This window comes from Megachile rotundata, unplaced genomic scaffold, assembly GCF_050947335.1.
Source record: "Megachile rotundata isolate GNS110a unplaced genomic scaffold, iyMegRotu1 scaffold0051, whole genome shotgun sequence".
Lineage (NCBI taxonomy): Eukaryota > Metazoa > Arthropoda > Insecta > Hymenoptera > Megachilidae > Megachile > Megachile rotundata.
The window spans coordinates 326,895-349,073 of NW_027473348.1; the positions used below are offsets into that span (position 1 = coordinate 326,895).

At 46.9% G+C, this 22,179-nt stretch overlaps 2 protein-coding genes across 2 annotated transcripts; both read right to left on the bottom strand.

The window, feature by feature from the left end:
• Positions 1-1,363: 1,363 nt before the first annotated feature.
• Positions 1,364-5,849, bottom strand: LOC143266138 (uncharacterized). Its single transcript, XM_076541771.1, has one exon. It carries the CDS (start codon positions 5,770-5,772, stop codon positions 2,323-2,325), a length of 3,450 nt encoding a protein of 1,149 aa, XP_076397886.1. The 5' UTR covers positions 5,773-5,849; the 3' UTR covers positions 1,364-2,322.
• Positions 5,850-19,592: 13,743 nt separating this feature from the next.
• Positions 19,593-21,941, bottom strand: LOC143266137 (uncharacterized). The gene is made up of 2 exons (XM_076541770.1): positions 21,312-21,941; positions 19,593-21,231 (listed from the first exon to the last, which is right to left on the bottom strand). The coding sequence occupies exon 2, from the start codon at positions 20,925-20,927 to the stop codon at positions 19,593-19,595; it is 1,335 nt and encodes a 444-aa protein (XP_076397885.1). The 5' UTR covers positions 20,928-21,231; positions 21,312-21,941.
• Positions 21,942-22,179: the final 238 nt, after the last annotated feature.

Consider the following 22,179-nt stretch of genomic DNA (forward strand, 5'->3'; position numbering starts at 1 on the left):
ACTGGCTCTATACTGGATAATTGGACGGGCCTCAGGCAGGATTACCTAGCACTGAGGTTACCGGTATGCAGACTAGGGCGGACTGGCGCCGACTGATTCTGGGTGGTAAGGAATGATCTGGGTTTTATAGTGGTTGAGGACAAATGAAATCGTTCTAGAAGGTTCTGGCTGATGTAAGAGGATGTTATGGCTAGGTGTCGATAAGGATGTTCTAGAAGGTTCTGGCTGATGTAAGAGGATGTTATGGTTAGTTTATCTTGGAGGATGTTTGTAAGACGAGATACGGGAGTTGTCGTGAGAGGATGTTGTCGTTTGCTGTCGATAAGGGTATCATGATTAATTTGGCTGGAGGATGTTTATGAGTTGGATTATCGGGAGGATGTTTATGAGATTGAGTTCGAGGAAGGGACTTATCTTGTGGGAAAGGAATGTCGAGCGGTTCCTACGCTACTTGCTTACATATTGTTCCCTATCTCTATATGATTAACTATGATTAAACATGGCGTGAATAATGTCTTACAGCTAAGATTACATACGGGTCTTATACTCTATGGTTACATGCGTATCTTATGTTCATATCTTATGTTCTATGGTTACGTACTCGTATATTCATATCTTACGTTCTATGGCTATATACGTGTCTTATATTCTATTATACGTGTCTTATATTCTATGTCAACGTCGGAGGCCCGACGTCACACGGACGGTACACCGAACCGACTATGCGGAACGAAAAATTTTCAATAATTTTGTTATTTATGAATCCGAACGTGCTAAAATTGTATAAATGTTCTAGTAGTACGTTATTCTATTAGTCTTAATCGTTTTTTATATAGGTTGTCAGTCATCGATTCACCGAACCGACTATGCGGAATGAAAAATTTTCGATAATTTCGTCAATTATGAATCCGAACGTGCCAAAATGGTATAAATGTTCTAGTGATACGTTATTCTATAGGTTTTAATCGTTTTTTATATAGGTTGTCAGTCGTCGATTCACCGAACCGACTATGCCGGTGGGACATTGTCTCGCATCGGATGTTACGGCCAGGGGCGTCCAGTGAAATAATGTGCTATTTCACTCGCCTCGCTGACCGTATCCTTTGATTATTTTGCTCAGCTTTCGGGTTAGCGTAGCTCGTCGGCTTACGTCGTGGCCCTGGGTCCCGTGGAAACAGCTGTCGTTGGAGACGTCTATGTCCTCGTCGTAGCTGTTAGGCTCGTCTTGCGTGATTTATCACGCAAGCTCGGAGGTTGTGATGGTATGATTCAAGTCGTGCAGGTATTTGAAGATAGAGGACAACAATTATAATTATATAATGATATATTCTCCAATAAATCCTTGATTATATATGTATATGTAGATATGGGTAATGTTCCTTTATGATACACTCTTACGCTTATCCGCTCGACGAAATGGGTAGTCGATTACGACTCCCGAGGAATCAGGCTGGGCTGATGTGATACTGGATGACTGGACGGGCCTCAGGCAGGATTACCTAGCACTGAGGTTACCGGTATGCAGACTAGGGCGGACTGGCGCCGACTGGTTCTGAGTGGTAAGGAATGAGCTGGGTTTTATAGTGGTTGAGGACAAAGGAAATCGTTCTAGAAGGTTCTGGCTGATGTAAGAGGATGTTATGGCTAGGTGTCGATAAGGATGTTCTAGAAGGTTCTGGCTGATGTAAGAGGATGTTATGGTTAGTTTATCTTGAAGGATGTTTGTAAGACGAGATATAGGAGTTGTCGTGAGAGGATGTTATGGTCTGTTGTCGATAAGGGTATCATGATTAATTTGGTTAGAGGATGTTTATGAGTTGGATTATCGGGAGGATGTTTATGAGATTGGGTTCGAGGAAAGGACTTATCTTGTGGGAAAGGAATGTCGAGCGGTTCCTACGCTACTTGCTTACATATTGTTCCCTATCTCTATATGATTAACTATGATTAAACATGGCGTGAATAATGTCTTACGGCTAAGATTACATACGGGTCTTATACTCTATGGTTACATGCGTATGTTATATTCATACCTTACGTTCTATGGCTACATACTCTTATATTCATATCTTACGTTCTATGGCTATATACTCATATATTCATATCTTACGATCTATGGCTATATACGTGTCCTATATTCTATATCAACGTCGGAGGCCCGACGTCACACCTCCCCCCCTAGGAAAAGTCAATTTTTATGGAGGAAAAATTGGCTTCCCTGGTGTTTCTCGCACTCGCAGAGTTTGTTGGGGCTTTTGGGGACTTCACTTATTTGAGTTTATATGTCTCTATTAAGGAGGGGGAGAGGGGAGCACTTGTCACTTATTTTTGCACTGGGGATTTGGTACGACGATAGCTTCTTCTGGCCGTATATTTCAGGGTGCCGTCTCTGCCAGTTGCTGATCCTGGTTGTTCGGGCAGTCGGGGTGGCTGTTGTTTGTTGTTCTTCCTCCATGGCCAACAAGTTCGTCCAACGTCTGTTTCCTGCATGTGCCGGCCTGGCTTCTTGCCGGGTTGCTTGCTTAGAGTCTTATTTTCGGATGATGGGGTGAGGTGGTCTCTCGGGGTGTTTTCCCCTTGCTTGGCTCCGTATCCCGCGAAAACCATGTTTTTGGTTAGCGCGAACGTTGTGTCCTCTGCTGTAACCACATAAACAGTGGGTGTTTGCTGCTCTCGGGATGTTATCTTGTCTGCTCGCCCTTCGTAGAGGACATCATAGTGGTTGAAATGGCAGGAATCGCTGGGCACTGGTTCCCAGTAGGTGTAGCCGTCTTCGGCATCCAAGCAGCTTCCCGCCTGCAGCGAGCAGCGTTGTCCCGATCGAAGAATCACCTGGTTTGTATCCAGTTTAACTGGTGTCACGTAGTTTTTGATGGACACTGTAACTGATGCCTGAACTACCACGTCTGTCCAAGATCCGTACGGGTCTGCATATGTTGTCCCAGAACAGGTTCCTTGGGTGTCAATCCTCCCGGCGATTGTCAGGCTAACGTGGCTAGTTGAATTCGGCTGAATTCCTGTGACTTGTACTGATGGCGTGATTGCTATGGTTCCGGTTACTTGTAGGTTTCGACAGGTCTCGTGTGTCGTAGAGAATATGTATTGCTGCCGTCCGTTATGTACCACTGATACGTGCGAATGCATTCCACAGTAATAAATGGTCCTGTCTATTTCCAATCGGCATTGGATGACCGGAGTCTCGTTGAAGTCGCCCAATTGTAGTAATTGTATGTCCTTTAATTCCGTTAATGGCTCGATGCTTTGGGGAGAACAGTCCAGTTGATCGACGATGGAGAAGGTGGAGATGTTGAGTGTTGGTCCGCTGCAATCATAGCCAATCAATCCTGATGCTTGGTGAATGGTGACTAGCAGTATTAGAGCCCACATGATGAAGTGTTTTGTTCGCTGGATTAGCGACGAGTGACTCCTTGTAGACCTGGGGTTTTTCCCCCTGTCGTTCGTCGTTGGGAGTGGGGGTGACGTGCGAGCCGTGAATACCGACGCGATGGGGGCGGGTTTGAACTTCTTCAAGCGGTTCGCATGCACAATTTTCATTCGTCCCTTCACAACTATTTTTACATTTCCGTTTGGGAACACCCACCGGATTTCATACGGTCCAAGATACTCATCGTCGAATTTATCGCGGCGCAATTCATTCAACAGCATAACCCGTTCTCCAACCTTAAAGCTTTCTATATGCACATGACGATCGTAGTGTCGTTTGGATTTTTCTTTTGCATCCATAAGGTTCCTACGCGCATCACTCACAACCTGTGTCACCTTAGTTTGTAAATCTCGCAGGTATTGATTGTACGACTCGTTAGTTGTCTCGACCAACATTGTATCTGCCGTAGGGACGCGCGCGGGGTCGCCAAATACTAACTCGTGTGGGGTGTACTGGGTGCCCTCATGGACACTCGTATTATAACTAAACATTGCCAAATCTAACCACTTGTCCCGGTCGCTCTTTTCTATATACTGTTTCAAGTATTCGGTGAGTACGTGATGGGAGCGTTCGAGGGATCCATTGCTTTGGGGGTGAAACGCTGTTGTTCGAAATTTCGTAATTTTGAGTTTTGTCGCGATGGCTTTCATCAGGGAGCTAATGAAGTTCGCCCCCTGGTCGGTCAGCATTGCTTTGGGTGTTCCGAATCGCGAGACGAAATGATTTATAAATGCATCCGCCGTTTCGGTGGCTGACGCGTCTTGCAATGGTATGGCTAACGAATATTTTGAGAGCAGGTCCTGAATGGTGAGAATATATTTGTTTCCTGCCTCCGTGCAGGGTAGAGGGCCAACGAGGTCGAGCGATATCTTATCGAAAACCTGTCCTGGAGTGTCGGTTATCGTCATAGGTTGTCGCGTTTTTACTCTTGTTAGTTTCTTTTTCTGGCAACTAACACAAGAATTCACTAAGTCCCGCACGTTACTCTTTAACGTCGGCCAATAATATTTCTCCCTGATCCTTCGGTAGGTTTTGTTTATCCCTTTATGCCCAGCGAAAGCCGAGGCGTGGTTCTCGATAAGTATGCCCCGACGCTCGCCCTCTGATGGTATCCGAACTTTGTGTGCGCAGACAAAGATCTTAACCCTTGTCTCGCTAAACAGGTCTAACAATACCTGGTTCACGTACGCCCACGGCGCTCTCTCGAAATCGATTTTTGATATACTGAATGAGCTTAATCCTAACTCTTCTGCAGTGTTGCAAAGAGACTGTATACATGCTAATACACCGTCCGCGGAGGGTTTTTGTGTTACGTAGGTGGTGATTGGCAGAAGGATGGTACTATAAGTCGCGCCCCTGATAACCCGTGGGACGGTTGTTTCGAGATCATCCGGGATCTCCAGCTTTCCTTCGTCCACTAGATCCCGTCCCCCTTGATCCAACGGATGCTGATCCACGGAGACAAAGCAAACCAGATTATCTCGTCTCATGGTTAACCGATCTCGGGTGTTAACCATAGTCGGTCCTTCTCGCGTAGCGTGGTTATTATTCTGCTCGGTCCCGGACTCCGATGAGTCCGTGTCGGAGTCGTTCGTTCCATCATCCCGATCCGGTATTTGGGCGGCCGTTGTTGGCAATGGGGACTGATCGCGTGAACTTTTTGCGCCTAGTTCCGTCGCGTCTGAATGTATGGGGAGAGTACGACCGATTTCTCGAGTGTGGCTACCGTCGTGCTCGGCGGCCAGCTCAAACGTTTCATCTAACTCTACTTTACCGAACATCTCCCTTAGGCGTGCTGGCCTAGAATCGGGTTTGGTCCGGTCGAATGGCAGGATTAAGTTCCTCCACCGGACGCATCGGCTCCTCATCAAAACATCGGCGTTTTCTAGGAAAGGGCGTCCCAGTATTCCGCGCGTGGGTATAGGGAAGGAATCGGGGACCACGTAGAATTCGAATCGTTCCCCGAATAACGTAACGTTTGTTGTGCCAAGGGTCGTGATAGTGTGCGATGTGACTCCCGAAAATTTTGTTTCCTCCTTGGCGTTTATTTGCGTGTGAGGTTTCAGGGCGCCGAGTTTTATTAAATTCGGTTCGGCACCAGTGTCGACCATCATGACTGATACTGATTTTAACTCCGGCGCGCTTACTCTGATTTGGGGGACTGTTGTTCCTCCCCAGCAATCGACACAGTTGATTCGGCGCGATCCAACGTGACCGCGTGCACTGTTTTCGTGCTTGGGCCCTCCCGTCCTTTGTTCGTCGCGGGCGGGAGGGCTTGCTCGTTTCCCGAATTTCGCATTTGTTCGTTGTATCGACGTTTTCTGCATTCGTGCAGATCGTGACCCGGAACATTGCAGTATCGGCAGAATCTATCAGGCAACGGCGGGTCTCTTCTGTCATCTCCGCGGGGATATCGCGTGAATCCCCGATTCGCCTGGTAGTTCCGTGGCGGAACGGGCGATGTTGGTTTCCACGAGTCGCGACGCGGTGGACTGCTAAAACGGCGTTCGCGCCATTCTGAGTTTTGATCACGCCTTCCGAAATCAACGCGACGCGGGAATTCGTTTCTCCTAAAGTCCCTACTTGATCGCCAGTCGGGAGTTCCGTCACGCTGTTCGAAATTCACCCGGCGCACTTCGGTACGGCCCTGTCTCGACTTTTCTAACTCTAATCTCTTGAACGCCGAGATGGCTTCTCGAAATACGCATTTTAAAGGTTCGGCCGCGACCGCTTTCACTTCCAAACGCATGGGTGACGTCAACCCATCAATAAAACACCCTTTCGCGAAATTGTTGATTTCGTCAATATTAGGCGCGCCTCGGTCGCAATCGAGGATCGCGTCACGCAAGTCTTTTACTCGGGTTATAAAATCTAGAACGTGCTCACCGTTCTTCATGTAGATACTCGCTAATTCGCCGCGGTAGTAGTCGACGGTGCGTTGTGGTCCGAAGATGTCCTTTAGGGTGTTGCACAGCTCAGCGACGGTGTAGATCTCTTCGTCCTCCACGGCGGCAGCGGCGTGCCGACTCAAGTGTCCAATAATGAGTTTAACCAGTGTTCCCTCGGCGCGAGCGGGAATTAACTGCCTGGCTCTTTTACACGCCCGTGTGAATGTTAATAACGTCGGCGAGGAACCATTGAAGACGGGCACCATTTTTACCGCTTCGTTAAGAGTGTAACCGATGGATTCACTGACAACGGCAACACTTGGCACCTCCATCTCCATAGGTAGTTCCTCGGGAATGTCTCTTTTCCTCGGTATTGCCCCTTGGCTCTGTTCAGCTTTCCGGATTCTGGCTAACAGTGCTTCGTTCCGCAGGCGAGCTTCCTCCAATTCTCGTCTCTCGCTGTCAAGCATTCGGTCCTCCTCTCGAAGGCGCCTCTCTTTTTCAATTTGTTGCTTCTGTACCATGGCCATTTCGTCCTCACTCATTGGTTCCGTTTGCCTCGAACGGAGTTCCATCGGCGTCGTCTTCTGCGTCCCAGCCGGTTGCGACGGCATGTTGGCGGCAGAATTCGTCTACCGAAGGCGGACACGACCACTCGTTTCCGCGAAACGCCCGGAAAAAGTCCACCAATACTTTGTCTGGCACTTCCCTGTGGTTATACACTTTTATGGCACTTCTTGTGTCCAAAATGTCGAAGCTGAATAACGGCACTTCGCGTAATGACGTCCCAGTGTCCGATTCACTATCCAAAGTCACAATTTCCGGTTTAAACACTTGTCGTAGAAACTTCTCTTCGAGGAGCTTGAGCTTCCTCGCCTTTTCTCGCCGGCCCGCACGGCAGCCACGCTTCCTTTTCCCCTATTTCCAAGTGACGATTACTAAAATTTATTACTTACGAAAGAAAAGTACAATTCCTGTACCCAGTCTCAATGACTTACCGGCATGCTGTTGGCTAGCGTATTCCGCAGCGTTTGAACGCGCAAAAATCGGTTTACCAACAGCGATCGTCGGCTCGTAATTGAGCTATTCACTATACTGTGCGCGAAGAATTCGCAGTCTCTTTCGATACTGTGGCAACACCTTCGCTTTTACGCGCAAGTGTGACACAAATATCTACGGAAAACTAGTGAATCTTGTAGACAGAATGCCCTAAGCCTCTTCCAGGCAAGAGGTAGTACAGCTCTTGAAGCGCACGTACCGCTTGCAAGGTCAAGAACGTTAGAGATCTGCTCTTGTCGAAAAACTCTGTAGCGCGAACTCGACGTCTTAACTGTACGAAGGAGCGTGACTGAATGAGCGCGTTACTGCGGCGGCGGTGGATGCGTCACCCGCGCTGGCGTGAGACCCGGCGCGTCGTGGGAACGGGCGCGCTCAGGAATGCGGCGCGCTTATCTCCCGCTCGGTACGGTCGAGCGTCCGGCCGGTGTCGTCTTACGTCTGGCGCGCTCCTTATCTCGAGACCTCCTTGTCCGCTTTGTTCTTTCACACGCTTCGTAATCTTGACTCGCTGAATGTCACGTAGGCAGCTATCTCTCCACGGTGCTGAGTCAATCCCACCGCTGTCACCAATTTTGTTACGGCCAGGGGTGTTCAGTGAAATAACGTACGGTTTCACTCGCCTCGCTGACTATAACTTTTAATTATTTTGCTCAGCTTTCGGGTTAGCGTAGCTCGCTGGCTTACGTCGTGGCCCTGGGTCCCGTGGAAGCAGCTGTCGTTGAAGTATCTCTATGTCCTCGTCGTGGCTATTAAGCTCGTCTCGTGTGATTTATCACGCGAGTTCGGAGGTTGCAATAGTATGATACGAATCGTGCAGGTATTTGAAGATAGTGGACAACAATTATAATTATATAATGATATATTCTCCAATAAATCCTTGATTATATATGTATATGTAGATATGGACAATGTTCCTTTATGGTATACTCTTACGCTTATCCGCTCGACGAAATGGGTAGTCGATTACGACTCCCGAGGAATCAGGCTGGGCTGATGTGATACTGGATGACTGGACGGGCCTCAGGCAGGATTACCTAGCACTGAGGTTACCGGTATGCAGACTAGGGCGGCCTGGCGCCGACTGGTTCTGAGTGGTAAGGAATGGGCTGGGTTTTATAGTGGTTGAGGACAAAGGAAATCGTTCTAGAAGGTTCTGGCTGATGTAAGAGGATGTTATGGCTAGGTGTCGATAAGGATGTTCTAGAAGGTTCTGGCTGATGTAAGAGGATGTTATGGTTAGTTTATCTTGAAGGATATTTGTAAGACGAGATACGGGAGTTGTCGTGAGAGGATGTTGTGGTTTGCTGTCGATAAGGGTATCATGATTAATTTGGCTGGAGGATGTTTATGAGTTGGATTATCGGGAGGATGTTTATGAGATTGAGTTCGAGGAAGGGACTTATCTTGTGGGAAAGGAATGTCGAGCGGTTCCTACGCTACTTGCTTCCTTATCTCTATGTGATTAACTATGGCGTGAATAATATCTTACGACTAAGATTACATACATGTCTTACACTCTAGGGTTACATTCGTATCTTATAGTCTATGGCTACATACGTGTCTTATATTCTACGGTTACATTCATATCTTATATTCTATGGCTACATACATGTCTTGTGTTCTATGTCAACGTCGGAGGCCCGACGTCACACGGATGGTCCACCGAACCGACTATGCGGAACGAAAAATTTTCAATAATCTTGTTATTTATGTATCCGAACGTGCCAAAATTGTATAAATGTTCTTGTAATACGTTATTCTATAGGTTTTAATCGTTTTTTATATAGGTTGTCAGTCATCGATTCACCGAACCGACTATGCGGAATGAAAAATTTTCGATAATTTCGTCAATTATGAATCCGAACGTGCCAAAATGGTGTAAATGTTCTAGTGATACGTTATTCCATAGGTTTTAATCGTTTTTTATATAGGTTGTCAGTCGTCGATTCACCGAACCGACTATGCCGGTGGGACATTGTCTCGTATCGGACGGTCCACCGAACCGACTATGCGGAACGAAAAATTTTCAATAATTTTGTTATTTATGAATCCGAACGTGCCAAAATTGTATAAATGTTCTAGTAGTACTTTATTCTATTGGTTTTAATCGTTTTTTATATAGGTTGTCAGTCATCGATTCACCGAACCGACTATGCGGAATGAAAAATTTTCGATAATTTCGTCAATTATGAATCCGAACGTGCCAAAATGGTATAAATGTTCTAGTAATGCGTTATTCTATACGTTTTAATCATTTTTAATATAGGTTGTCAGTCACCGTTTCACCGAACCGACTATGCGCAATGAAAAATTTTCGATAATTTCGTTAATTATGAATCCGAACGTGCCAAAATGGTATAAATGTTCTAGTGATACGTTATTCTATAGGTTTTAATCGTTTTTTATATAGGTTATCAGTCGTCGATTCACCGAACCGACTGTGCCGGTGGGACATTGTCTCGCATCGGACGGTCCACCGAACCGACAATGCGGAACGATAAATTTTCAATAATCTTGTTATTTATGTATCCGAACGTGCCAAAATTGTATAAATGTTCTGGTAATACGTTATTCTATAGGTTTTAATCGTTTTTTATATAGGTTGTCAGTCATCGATTCACCGAACCGACTATGCGGAATGAAAAATTTTCGATAATTTCGTCAATTATGAATCCGAACGTGCCAAAATGGTATAAATGTTCTAGTGATACGTTATTCTATAGGTTTTAATCGTTTTTTATATAGGTTGTCAGTCGTCGATTCACCGAACCGACTATGCCGGTGGGACATTGTCTCGCATCGGATGTTACGGCCAGGGGCGTCCAGTGAAATAATGTGCTATTTCACTCGCCTCGCTGACCGTATCCTTTGATTATTTTGCTCAGCTTTCGGGTTAGCGTAGCTCGTCGGCTTACGTCGTGGCCCTGGGTCCCGTGGAAGCAGCTGTCGTTGGAGACGTCTATGTCCTCGTCGTAGCTGTTAGGCTCGTCTTGCGTGATTTATCACGCAAGCTCGGAGGTTGTGATGGTATGATTCAAGTCGTGCAGGTATTTGAAGATAGAGGACAACAATTATAATTATATAATGATATATTCTCCAATAAATCCTTGATTATATATGTATATGTAGATATGGACAATGTTCCTTTATGGTATACTCTTACGCTTATCCGCTCGACGAAATGGGTAGTCGATTACGACTCCCGAGGAATCAGGCTGGGCTGATGTGATACTGGATGACTGGACGGGCCTCAGGCAGGATTACCTAGCACTGAGGTTACCGGTATGCAGACTAGGGCGGACTGGCGCCAACTGACTCTGGGTGGTAAGGAAGGAGCTGGGTTTTATAGTGGTTGAGGACAAAGGAAATCATTCTAGAAGGTTCTGGCTGATGTAAGAGAATGTTATGGCTAGGTGTCGATAAGGATTAGTTTATCTTGAAGGGTGTTTGTAAGACGAGATGTAGGAGTTGTCGTGAGAGGATGTTATGGTCTGTTGTCGATAAGGATATCATGATTAATTTAGTTAGAGGATATTTATGAGTTGGATTATCGGGAGGATGTTTATGGGGTTGAGTTCGAGGAAAGGACTTATCTTGTGGGAAAGGAATGTCGAGCGGTTCCTACGCTACTTGCTTCCTTATCTCTATGTGATTAACTATGGCGTGAATAATATCTTACGGCTAAGATTACATACATGTCTTACACTCTAGGGTTACATTCATATCTTATATTCTATGGCTACCTACGTGTCTTATATTCTATGGTTACATTCATATCTTATATTCTATGGCTACATACATGTCTTATATTCTATGTCAACGTCGGAGGCCCGACGTCACACGAACTCACCGCTGAACCGACTATGCGGAACGATTTATTATTAATAACTTCCTCATTTATGAATCCGAACGTGCCAAAACCATATAGGAGTACTAAGAATACACTGCTCTAACGAGTCCAATCGTTTTTGGAATGGGTTGTCAGTCATAGTTTGACCGAACCGACTATGCGGAGCGGTTTATTCTCAATTTCTACCGAAAAAAAAAAATTTTTTATACACGAATTCATTTATCATCATTTTAAACGTGTTTTACAACTTTTTGGAAAATCGATTTTTTCACGCTAAGTTTCACCGCACTCTCGAATTGGCACGTTCGGATCGCGCGTTAGCATCGTAAGCGCCCGTGCGTAACGGCCGGCGTCGCCGACCATCCGGCCGGCCGTTCGGTACCTGTATGGGAGACGACGGTCCGAACATACCGGACGATGGGGCAGCGTTGTTCTCCGCCAAAAGTTACCGCGGGTCAAAAAGACCCAATATACGTATAAGCGGAACTTTGGCAAGTACGAATAATCGTTGCTAAAATGCATCGATCTGACATAAACTAGAATTATGTTCAAAGTAAAATTAATGAAATTTTACACGAACTGAAGGTGTCCTAAGGCAAAATTTCTCTCGTACGAAAGACTAAGTATTTTTACTTCGATACTTTCGTACCATGAGAAATGATATGAAATGGCAATTGGTGGTGCATGGAAATATGACGAACGACAACGTAAGTTGGGAAGTTCGTAAAATTTTTAAAGTAAAAATCGACTTTTGAAAAGTTGAGCAAAAATCGCACTTTTTCACTATATGGTTCAGTGCGTAAGAGCCGGCGTCGCCGACCATTTGGACGGCCGTTCGGTATCTATATGGGAGACGACGGTCCGAACATGCCGGACGATGGGGCAGCGTCGCTCTCCGCCAAATGTTACCGCGGGTTGAAAAGGACCCAAAGTGTGGTAAAAAGCAGAACTGTGGCGAATGACGAGAAGTAACTGATGTTAAAATGCATCGAATAATACATGCTAAAATTACGTCCCCAAAATAAAGTTATATAAAATTTTGCAAAGCAAAATAGAGGTGTCCTAAGCAAAAATGTGTCTGCCGTATGGAAAGGCAAAGTTTATAGAAATTTTTCTGGACTTCGGCACGAGACACACGAGATATATACTTAGATCGTACTAATAAAGAGAGAGGTGTTCTGAGGAAGGCCAGACACCTCTCGTACGAATGCGAGATACATGTTTATTTCGCGACTTCGTACAACTTGGGGTGAGAATTAAAGAACGAAGGCTGAGATATGCGACTTCGCACAACAAGATGTGGACGAACATCTGCAAAAGCAACGAAACGCAAAGTTTCTAATACAAGAAGTGTCAGAAATATATGATCTCTCCGTGGTCTATCCTCAGTATCTATGTCCACGATGTTACAGTGGAACATTACGATTTGAGGAGAAAGGCCCCTAATAAAAGTGTTGGAGAGATCAAATTAATTATAAGTTTGAGAGTGTGAATGAGGTTTTAACATCACACTTATAAATTATATTATAATACAATATAATAAATAATAGTTGATTATATTATTAGACATAATAATATATATTATATAGAGAAGCGGAAAGTGTGAAGAAAGGGTGAAAGAAGGGGGGAAAGGCAAGGAAAGTAAGTGAGAGGAGAGGAAAAAAAAATTTTTTTTTTGTTCCTCGTTCGCGCGAAGCGCGAAGAAAATTTTTTAAAAGCAATACGCCGTTGGACTTAGAAAAAAAATAGAAAGGCACGCGCGCGCGCGTAGAGAAAAAAAAAAGCCATGAACGCCGGCGGACTTAAAAAAATAAATCTCATAATGCGGCTGAGACTTCGAAAATGCTAAGTACTACACGGTCGGATGTTAGAAAGACGGGAAAGCAATACGCGGCCAGGACTTTGAAAATGAGAAAGCAATACGCGGCCAGGACTTTGAAAATGAGAAAGCAATACGCGGCCAGGACTTTGGAAATGAGAAAGCAATACGCGGCCAGGACTTTGAAAATGAGAAAGCATTACGCGGCTAGGACTTAGAAAATGTAAACGACGCACCGAACCGACTATGCGGAACGGAGTTTCGTCGATAACTCGAACAATTGCGCACCCGAAAGTGCCAAAATGGTACAGGAATGCTAGAAATACGTTACTTTATCTATTCTAAGCATTAATTCAATAGGTTGTCAGTAGCCGATCCACCGAACCGACTATGCCCGGGGGACATAGTCGCGGTTGCGCTCCGTACCGAACCGACTGAGCGGGACGGAGTTTCGTCGATAACTTCTACCATTTTGAATTCGAACGTACAAAAACGTTATGGCGGTAATAGAAATCCGTTACAGTATCGATACTGAGTGATTTTTCTATGCGTTGTCGGTCATCGGTTCACCGAACCGACTAAGCGGAACGGAGTTTTGTCGATAATATGTACAATAGTGGATCCGAACGTGCCAAAACGGTATAGGAATGCTAGAAATACGTTACTGCATCGATTCTGAGCATTAATTCAATAGGTTGTCAGTAGCCGATCCACCAAACCGACTATGCCGGGGGGACAGTCGCGGTTGCGTGTTACGGCCAGGGGTGTTCAGTGAAATAACGTACGGTTTCACTCGCCTCGCTGACTATAACTTCTAATTATTTCGCTCAGCTTTCGGGTTAGCGTAGCTCGCTGGCTTACGTCGTGGCCCTGGGTCCCGTGGAAACAGCTGTCGTTGAAGTATCTCTATGTCCTCGTCGTGGCTATTAAGCTCGTCTTGTGTGATTTATCACGCAAGTTCGGAGGTTGCAATAGTATGATACGAATCGTGCAGGTATTTGAAGATAGTGGACAACAATTATAATTATATAATGATATATTCTCCAATAAATCCTTGATTATATATGTATGTGTAGATATGGACAATGTTCCTTTATGGTATACTCTTACGCTTATCCGCTCGACGAAATGGGTAGTCGATTACGACTCCCTAGGAATCAGGCTGGGCTGATGTGATACTGGATGACTGGACGGGCCTCAGGCAGGATTACCTAGCACTGAGGTTACCGGTATGCAGACTAGGGCGGACTGGCGCCAACTGACTCTGAGTGGTAAGGAATGAGCTGGGATTTATAGTGGTTGAGGACAAAGGAAATCATTCTAGAAGGTTCTGGCTGATGTAAGAGGATGTTATGGCTAGGTGTCGATAAGGATACTCTAGAAGGTTCTGGCTGATGTAAGAGGATGTTATGGCTGGGTGTCGATAAGGATATTCTGATTAGTTTATCTTGAAGGGTGTTTGTAAGACGAGATATAGGAGTTGTCGTGAGAGGATGTTATGGTCTGTTGTCGATAAGGGTATCATGATTAATTTGGTTAGAGGATGTTTATGAGTTGGATTATCGGGAGGATGTTTATGAGATTGAGTTCGAGGAAGGGACTTATCTTGTGGGAAAGGAATGTCGAGCGGTTCCTACGCTACTTGCTTACATATTGTTCCCTATCTCTATATGATTAACTATGATTAAACATGGCGTGAATAATATCTTACGGCTAAGATTACATACAGGTCTTATACTCTATGGTTACATGCGTATCTTATGTTCATATCTTATGCTCTATGGTTACGTACTCATATATTCATATCTTACGTTCTATGGCTATATACGTGTCTTATATTCTATTATACGTGTCTTATATTCTATGTCAACGTCGGAGGCCCGACGTCACACCTCCCCCCCTAGGAAAAGTCAATTTTTATGGAGGAAAAATTGGCTTCCCTGGTGTTTCTCGCACTCGCAGAGTTTGTTGTGGCTTTTGGGGACTTCACTTATTTGAGTTTATATGTCTCTATTAAGGAGGGGCAGAGGGGAGCACTTGTCACTTATTTTTGCACTGGGGATTTGGTACGACGATAGCTTCTTCTGGCCGTATATTTCAGGGTGTCGTCTCTGCCAGTTGTTGATCCTGGTTGTTCGGGCAGTCGGGGTGGCTGTTGTTTGTTGTTCTTCCTCCATGGCCAACAAGTTCGTCCAACGTCTGTTTCCTGCATGTGCCGGCCTGGCTTCTTGCCGGGTTGCTTGCTTAGAGTCTTATTTTCGGATGATGGGGTGAGGTGGTCTCTCGGGGTGTTTTCTCCTTGCTTGGCTCCGTATCCCGCGAAAACCATGTTTTTGGTTAGTGCTGCCATTTCCGTGTCGTGGACCCAGCTTGATTTGCCGAATCCATTGAATTCCTTTGTTACTCCAAACAGTTCCCACAGGCCCAGTACATTCGGTCTGGTCCATCCCAGAGGCGTCTTTTCGTCCCAAAGCCATCCTAATCGTTCCCTGTTGAGTCTTCTTTCCTCCTGGGTATTCCTGATGCACTGGGTGCATTGCAGGTAGAATCCTTTGGGTGTGAGTGCTCTGGCTAATAGACATTCTTGTTCTGAATGATTCCAGTTTGCCCACTTTGGGAAGGTAGGCTGTAGTATGCTGTGTTTCCCCATCGTTGTTATCGTTATAAGTAAGAGCACGAGAAATACTGCTGTGTTACGTATGTGCTGTCCGGTACTCGAGTGTCGAGGTTCTGCCTCGTCCGCGTTTATATTGGCAGTTTTTGTTATTGTTTTAAGTGGGGGTGTCTCGACCGAGGGTGTTTTGCTTATGATATGGACTCCCATCGTGGTTGTCCCTTCAAACAGTCTTACGCTATCCGTTCGCACCGCTCTCATCTTTCCATTCACACTTATCTTAATAATATCGCTTGCTAACACTTCGGCAACCTTATAGGGGCCGACGTGTTTCCTTTCGCGTCCCGGTGTGTTTACAATTACTACGCGATCGCCTACTTTAAAACCGGGTGTGCGCGCCTGATTGTTCCGATATTGACGAGCTCTTGCCCGTGCCCTTGTCAAGTTCTCCCGCGCGTCTACTACTGCCTGGGAGATTTTTGCGTCTAAGTTTTTCAGAAATTCATCGTATGTCCTATCTGTGGTCATTGTTAGGGTTTCACATGCCGCGGGGGTCCGAGCAGGCCTTCCAAAAACCAACTCGTGCGGAGAGTATTGGGTTTCTTCATGAACATTAGTATTAAAGCCGAGCATTGCCAGGTTCAGCCATTCGTCCCAGTTTTCTTTTTGTAAGTATGGCTTTAAATATTCTGTTAGCAACAGGTGCGATCGTTCGACGGGTCCGTTCCCTTGAGGAAGGAAAATAGTGGTTTGAAAGTGGGCTATCTTGAATCTCCTCGCGACCGCTTTTACCAGTGCGTTTGTAAAGTTTGTACTTTGGTCGGTAATGATCGCTTTGGGTGCCCCGAAACGACAGATGAAATTATTCACGAACGCGTCGGCTGTTTCAGCTGCTGATGTTTCCCGGAGAGGGATAGCAAGTGAATACTTCGTGAGTAGGTCTTGAATAATTAGGATGTATCTGTTCCCTATATCCGTGCAAGGGAGAGGACCAATGGTATCGAAGGAGACTTTGTCGAAGGCTTTACCCGCCGTGTCCGTTAGTGTTAGTGTCTGTCGGTTTCCACTTCGCGTTAATTTTCGCAGCTGACGACTTGCACATGTGTTCAATAACGTCCGTATGTCGTTTCTTAGCGTCGGCCAGTAGTATTTCCCTTTTATTTCGCGGTACGTTTCTTCGAATCCCCTATGTTGTCTGGAGGACGAAACGTGACTCTCGGTTAGTAGTTCTTGTCGCCTATCCTGCGCGGGTATACGGACCTCGTGCGAGCATGCAAATATCGTCGTTCCCGTTTCGTCAAATAAATTTGCGATTACTTGTGCTGTATAGGTCCAAGGGACTACTGCAAAACTAGTGCGCGATATGCTAATAGAAGATAATTTTAATTCGTCTGAGACGTTACTCAGTGATTGCATGCAAGCTAGAACGCCGTCAGGAGACGGTTCCTGTGTCGCCTTTAATGTGACGGGTAATAAGATGATGTTACCCGCGGCTCTCCTGACAACACGGGGGATCGTGCATTCTAGATCGTTGGGTATCTGAAGTTTGTTCTCATTTATCAGGTCTACACCTCCCTGATCCAGCGGGTGCTGGTCTACCGTAACGAATACCGCTAAGTTATCCCGTCTCGTAATCAACCGATCCCGGATGTTTACTATTGTCGGCGTTGCCTGTCGAGTACGATTATCGTCATCGTCGTCGTCGCTCGGGTCGGGTGTATCGGTGTCTGTTTCGTCGGTCTCGCTATCTACAGTCGGTGCAGGTGGTCGAAATGACGTCTGTTCCCCCATGTCGGGTGTTGGCGGGTCGGAGTGGATGGGAAGGACTGGTGCCGGGTTTCGTGATAATGCATCGGCGTTAACGTTATACTTTCCCGCTTTGTATACCACTTTATAATCATATTCGTCCAGTTTCAACCGCCAGCGAAGGAGTCTCGAGGTGGGATCCTTCACTGACGTCATCCATACCAACGGCCTATGGTCGGTAATAAGATCGAATTTCCTCCCGTACACGTAAGGCCTGAAATGCCGGACCGCGTGGACAATGGCTAGACACTCCTTTTCGATAGTGGAGTAATTTAATTCTGCCCCCTGCAATAATCGGGATGTGTAGGCTATTGGTCGATCCTGACCGATCTCGCCCTGGCTCAGAATTGCCCCGATTGCGTATCCGGACGCGTCTGTCGTTATGTGAAACGATTGGCTGAAATCCGGGTATCTAAGTATCGGTTCCGTGGACAATGCCTCCTTCAGGGCATTAAATGCCTGTACCTGCTCGGGTCCCCAGGCGAATTTGCTGGTTTTCTTTAGCAAGATCGTGAGGGGCCGTGCGATTCGCGAAAACCCGTCAATAAATCGGCGATAATACCCGGCGAGACCCGAAAACTCCCTTACATTTTTGACCGACGTAGGCGCGGGAAAATCTCGAACCGCCCTTACTTTTTCTTGGCACGGTTTAACTCCGTCTTTGCCTATGACGTGCCCTAAGTACGCGACTTCGCGGCGCAAGAAGTTACATTTTGTAGGTTCTAGTTTTAGGTTAGCTTGCCTAAGGCGCTTTGCTAATTTGTTAAATTTATCCCGGTGCTCCTGTAGCGAGCTAGCGTAGTTTACAATGTCATCCACGTAGACGAATAGTTCGGACCCCTGCAATCCCGTGAGCACCACGTTCATAAGCCTCTGGAACGTTGCCGGTGCATTCTTTAGACCAAAGGGCATGCGAGCAAACTCGTAGTGGCCGAAGGGGGTCGAGAAAGCAGTTTTCTCGGCGTCTTCCTTGGCCATCCCCACCTGATGAAACCCGCTCTTACAATCAAACACGCTAAAGTACTTAGCGCTTCCCAGCTGGTCTAAAATTTCTACGATATTGGGGATTGGGTGCGCGTCTGCCACAGATTTCTCATTTAATGCTCTGAAATCAATAACCATTCTCCACCTCTTGTTTCCCTGAGCATCGGGTTTCTTAGGGACTACCCACAAGGGCGAGTTATATGGGGATGTCGATGGTCGTACAATATCACTCTCTAATAGTTCGCGCATTTGGTTATCGATCTCTTGCTTGTGAATAGGGGGGTACCTGTACTGCTTCACGTGCACCGGGACGTTGTCGGTGGTTGGAATTCTGTGTTCCAGGACATGCGTTTTTCCCAGATATTCGCCCGGGAGATGGAAGATGTCGTGGTGCTCGCGGATCAATTCTCTAACGTGCTCTTTTTCCTCCGTATTCAGATGTGCCAAGTCGATCAGCTCTAAAACTTTATTTGCGCGGTCGTGGTCGGGTAAATGTTGGGATACGACCGTGTTTACACTCGCATGCGGTTCCCCAAACGACGGAATCCGCGAGATCTCATCAACATCTTCCACCTGTACAAAAGGCTCCTCTAATTCTACGTCCTTGTTGGAAAAGTTGGCTATTCTTACGATGGCCCTGCCTTGCCTTATTTTAACTAGAGCATCTCCCAATATCACGTCCGGTGCCAATTCCCTTCGGGCGACGTAGCCCGTGTCGGGCCCTATCGCGCGTATTTTTACGTTCATGATAGTTCGAGCCTTTATCCTAATGGGGTTTCCAGTATCGAACGGTATTACTACGTCCTTCCGACGGACACATTGGTCCCGCATTGAAATCTCCGCGTCCGTCAGGAACGGGTTCCCGAGTATTCCCTGCGTCGGTATCGGGAAGGAATTTTGCACGACGTAAAATTTGAATTTTTCACCGAACAATGTGACATTCGTTGCCCCTATAGTGAGCACGGCCTGAGCTGAAATGCCCGATATTGACATACGGTCGTCCAAATTTATGACCATTTCAGGTCTTAATGCTCCTATTTTGATCAAATTTGGCTCCGCGCCCGTATCAATCATGAGGGCTGATTTGGCCTTGAGTTCTGGCGCAGTGACGCTTATCTGCGGAATCATTACTCCCCGTCCGTTGTTATAATTAATTCGGGCTGTTCTAACGTTACTGTGTGTATTGCTTTCGCGCTTGGGCCCTCCCGTCTCCTGGTCGCCACGGGCGGGAGGGCTTGCTCGTTTCCCGAATTTCGCATTTGTTCGTTGTATCGACGCTTTCTGCATTCGTGCAGATCGTGACCCCGAATGTTGCAGTATCGGCAGAATCTATCGGGCGGTGGCGGATCTCTCCTATCATCTCCGCGGGGGTATCGCGTGTATCCCCGATTTGCCTGGTAGTTCCGCGGCGGAACGGGCGACGTTGGTTTCCACGAGTCGCGACGCGGCGGACTGCTAAAACGGCGTTCGCGCCATTCCGAGTTTTGGTCACGCCTTCCGAAATCAACGCGACGCGGAGATTCGTTTCTCCTAAAGTCCCTACTTGATCGCCAGTCGGGAGTTCCGTCACGCTGTTCGAAATTCACACGGCGCACTTCGGTACGGCCCTGTCTCGACTTTTCTAACTCTAATCTCTTGAACGCCGAGATGGCTTCTCGAAATACGCATTTTAAAGGTTCGGCCGCGACCGCTTTCACTTCCAAACGCATGGGTGACGTCAACCCATCAATAAAACACCCTTTCGCGAAATTGTTGATTTCGTCAATATTAGGCGCGCCTCGGTCGCAATCGAGGATCGCGTCACGCAAGTCTTTTACTCGGGTTATAAAATCTAGAACGTGCTCACCGTTCTTCATGTAGATACTCGCTAATTCGCCGCGGTAGTAGTCGACGGTGCGTTGTGGTCCGAAGATGTCCTTTAGGGTGTTGCACAGCTCAGCGACGGTGTAGATCTCTTCGTCCTCCACGGCGGCAGCGGCGTGCCGACTCAAGTGTCCAATAATGAGTTTAACCAGTGTTCCCACGGCGTGCGCGGGAATTAACTGCCTGGCTCTTTTACACGCCCGTGTAAACGTTAATAAAGTCGGTGAGGAACCATTGAAAACGGGCACCATTTTTACCGCTTCGTTAAGAGTGTAACCGATGGATTCACCGACAACGGCAACACTTGGCACCTCCATCTCCGTGGGTAATTCTTCGGGAATGTCCCTTTTCCTCGGTATCGCCCCTTGGCTCTGTTCGGCTTTCCGGATTCTTGCTAACACTGCTTCGTTCCGCAGGCGAGCTTCCTCCAGCTCTCGTCTCTCGCTGTCAAGCATTCGGGCCTCCTCTCGAAGGCGCCTTTCTTTTTCGATTTGTTGCTTCTGCACCATGGCCATTTCGTCCTCACTCATTGGTTCCGTCTGCCCCGAACGGAGTTCCATTGACGTCGTCTTCTGCGTCCCAGCCGGTTGCGACGGCATGTTGGCGGCAGAATTCGTCTATCGAAGGCGGACACGACCACTCGTTTCCGCGAAACGCCCGGAAAAAGTCCACCAATACTTTGTCTGGCACTTCCCTGTGGTTATACACTTTTATGGCACTTCTTGTGTCCAAAATGTCGTAGCTGAATAACGGCACTTCGCGTGATGACGTCCCAGTGTCCGATTCACTATCCAAAGTCACAATTTCCGGTTCAAACACTTGTCGTAGAAACTTCTCTTCGAGGAGCTTGAGCTTCCTCGCCTTTTCTCGCCGGCCCGCACGGCAGCCACGCTTCCTTTTCCCCTATTTCCAAGTGACGATTACTAAAATTTATTACTTACGAAAGAAAAGTACAATTCCTGTACTCAGTCTCAATGACTTACCGGCATGCTGTTGGCTCGCGTATTCCGCAGCGTTCGTGGACGCGCAAAAATCGGTTTACCAACAGCGATCGTCGGCTCGTAATTGAGCTATTCACTATACTGTGCGCGAAGAATTCGCAGTCTCTTTCGATACTGTGGCAACACCTTCGCTTTTACGCGCAAGTGTGACACAAATATCTACGGAAAACTAGCGAATCTTGTAGACAGAATGCCCTAAGCCTCTTCCAGGCAAGAGGTAGTACAGCTCTTGAAGCGCACGTACTGCTTGCAAGGTCAAGAACGTTAGAGATCTGCTCTTGTCGAAAAACTCTGTAGCGCGAACTCGACGTCTTCACTGAAGCAAGGAGCGTGACTGAATGAGCGCGTTACTGCGGCGGCAGTGGATGCGTCACCCGCGCTGGCGTGAGACCCGGCGCGTCGTGGGAACGGGCGCGCTCAGGAATGCGGCGCGCTTATCTCCCGCTCGGTACGGTCGAGCGTCCGGCCGGTGTCGTCTTACGTCTGGCGCGCTCCTTATCTCGAGACCTCCTTGTCCGCTTTGTTCTTTCACACGCTTCGTAATCTTGACTCGCTGAATGTCACGTAGGCAGCTATCTCTCCACGGTGCTGAGTCAATCCCACCGCTGTCACCAATTTGTTACGGCCAGGGGTGTTCAGTGAAATAACGTACGGTTTCACTCGCCTCGCTGACTATAACTTCTAATTATTTCGCTCAGCTTTCGGGTTAGCGTAGCTCGCTGGCTTACGTCGTGGCCCTGGGTCCCGTGGAAACAGCTGTCGTTGAAGTATCTCTATGTCCTCGTCGTGGCTATTAAGCTCGTCTTGTGTGATTTATCACGCAAGTTCGGAGGTTGCAATAGTATGATAC